Raw genomic sequence first — 2,436 nt, 5'->3', positions numbered from 1 at the left:
ACTACCAAATAAACCTGTGCAGTTCAAATATATACAGCGGAAAAGAAATACAGAAATAAACAAGTAAAGATGGGAGGGGGAAACATGCTTCAGGGATTCCGTTTCTTACCAAACTTCTTTAAACATCAAATTTTGCATTTAAGGTCCGAATCGCGTCAAATGGATTCCCTTTCTTACCAAACTTCACAGAATTATGTTAAATCATATATAAGACTGTACCGGGTGCCTGAACCTAAAGACGGGCCCGATACTATCAAGTTTTAATCAAAATTCATTTCAAAACCTTATAAACAATTTCACAAAACAATTTTCTTCAAAAATTCATTTCTCGGGCTTGGGACCTCGGAATTCGATTTCGGGCATACGCCCAAGTCCCATATTTTTCTACGGACCCTCCAGGACCGTCAAATTATGGGTCCGGGTCCGTTTACCCAAAACATTGACCGAAGTCAAATTAAATTATTTTATAGTCAAAAATTGCCATTTTTACAGATTTTCACATATAAGCTTTCCGGCTACGCGCCTGGACTGCGCACGTAAATCGAGGTGATGCTAAAAGAGGTTTTTAAAGCCTCGGAATGCAAAATTCATTTTAAAATCAAGTGATGACCGCTTGGGTCATCACAAACACTTTCACCATCAAGGGAAGCACAACAATAAATTTGAATGTTCTAATCTTACCCAAAAGATACTCTACTTGATTTCTTTCATGTGAAGTAGAACCTTCATACTCAATCAATTTAAGCACATGAACAATAGAAGAGAAAATAGCAATAAAGTTATCCAATGTTTCGAAATGGGATACCCAACGAGTATCACCCGGGCTTTGGATTCCACGTTCTTGATTTAATCCTTCTCCAGTAATAACTTCACCGGACTTAAGTAATTGCTCCAACTCTTCAGCTTGATGATGACGAAGCAAGTCTCTGCGCTTGAAAGATCCTCCAACAACATTCAGCATATTAGTAACATGATCAAAAAATTCTTCAACATCCAAATACTTTTTAGCAATAGCTACAAGTGTTAATTGCAATTGATGAGCGAAGCAATGAATGTAATATGCCGATGAGCTATCTTTCATAATTAAAGTCTTGAGACCACTTATCTCTCCCTTCATATTACTAGCTCCATCATAACCTTGTCCACGTATTTTGGATGTACTTAGTGAGTGATCCGAAAGCAAAGAATATATTGCTTCCGTTAATAAGCATGCCGATGTATCACTAACATGGACAAGGCCAACAAATCGTTCTACCACTTCACCATTCTTATTAACATACCGCAAAACAAGAGCCATTTGTTCTTTGTGCGAGATATCTTTGGATTCATCGGCTAATATACAAAAGTAATCTCCATTCAAGTCTTCAATTATAGATTTCATTGTTTCTTGCACAAGAATTGAAAATATCCTTTTGAATCATAGGACAAGTTAAAGTATCATTTTGTGGAGCATTTTCTAATATTACTTTTCCCACATCCGGATGCTTGTCTCCATGCCATCGCAAATAGTTAGAAATAAGCCTTGCTGAGGATTCACTTTCTTCATGACCTTGGAAAGGTAATCCATGATGCAAGAGAAGTCTTGAAACATCAATTGAGGCTTCCAAGCGCGCTTGGTACTCACTTTTTACCTTCTCAGAATGCTTGTCTAAAACAACTTGAATTGATTGATGATGATTTGATAAATTTAGCATCTTGTTGAAACATTTATTATGGGCACCAGTAATCTCACCGACATGCAAACAGAACCTTTCAAGAGCCTTATTCCAAGCCCTAAAATAACTTTTGGTAAAACATTCACCCGCACTTTCATGAACGATTCATTTTTGAACAAATAACAACATAGACAATATGCGGCATCTTTTTTCACACTATACTCCAACCATCTTGAAAATGAACTTTTGAACCAACTTGGTTTAAATTGGCGCATTCTCCCTCCTATTGTAGTTTTAGGAAATTGATGATTAGTAGGTTGACAAGGCCCATTTTGAATGTAATATCTCCTCGCCTCATCTCATAATTGAGGGCTATAATTAGCAATGTGTATTCTTTCTCCTGGGTCGGTGCTAAATGATTCTGAGTCGAGCTCATCGATAAGATGAGAAAAATTGACATTCGTACGAATTTCTGGAGCTATCGCCTGATTAAACGATGGCACACTAGAACTAGAACTTGGTTGAGAATAATTCATATTTACGACAAATTTATCCATCTCAATCTTTCCTAAAAAATAAATGTTCAATCCAACTCATAATTAATTCAAGGATGTCATATGCATTTTTGGTATAAGTTTGAATTAAGACTGAAAATCTAAACTTCCAATGAACGCCATAAAGGAATCAACAGCAAGAGCAAAACAAATAATGAAAATAAAAACCTGACAATAAAATGCTTTAAAAGCTTATCTGACAATAAAATGCAAAAGCTAATACAATC

At 36.0% G+C, this 2,436-nt stretch overlaps 1 protein-coding gene across 1 annotated transcript; it reads right to left on the bottom strand.

The window, feature by feature from the left end:
• Positions 1 to 598: 598 nt before the first annotated feature.
• LOC109238699 (zinc finger MYM-type protein 1-like) lies at positions 599 to 1,381 on the bottom strand. Its single transcript, XM_019405177.1, has one exon. It carries the CDS (start codon positions 1,379 to 1,381, stop codon positions 599 to 601), a length of 783 nt encoding a protein of 260 aa, XP_019260722.1.
• Between the last annotated feature and the right edge of the window lie 1,055 nt (positions 1,382 to 2,436).

The sequence above is a fragment of the Nicotiana attenuata genome, unplaced genomic scaffold, assembly GCF_001879085.1.
Source record: "Nicotiana attenuata strain UT unplaced genomic scaffold, NIATTr2, whole genome shotgun sequence".
Taxonomy (NCBI): Eukaryota; Viridiplantae; Streptophyta; class Magnoliopsida; order Solanales; family Solanaceae; genus Nicotiana; species Nicotiana attenuata.
This window is presented reverse-complemented; position numbering and strand designations above follow the sequence as displayed.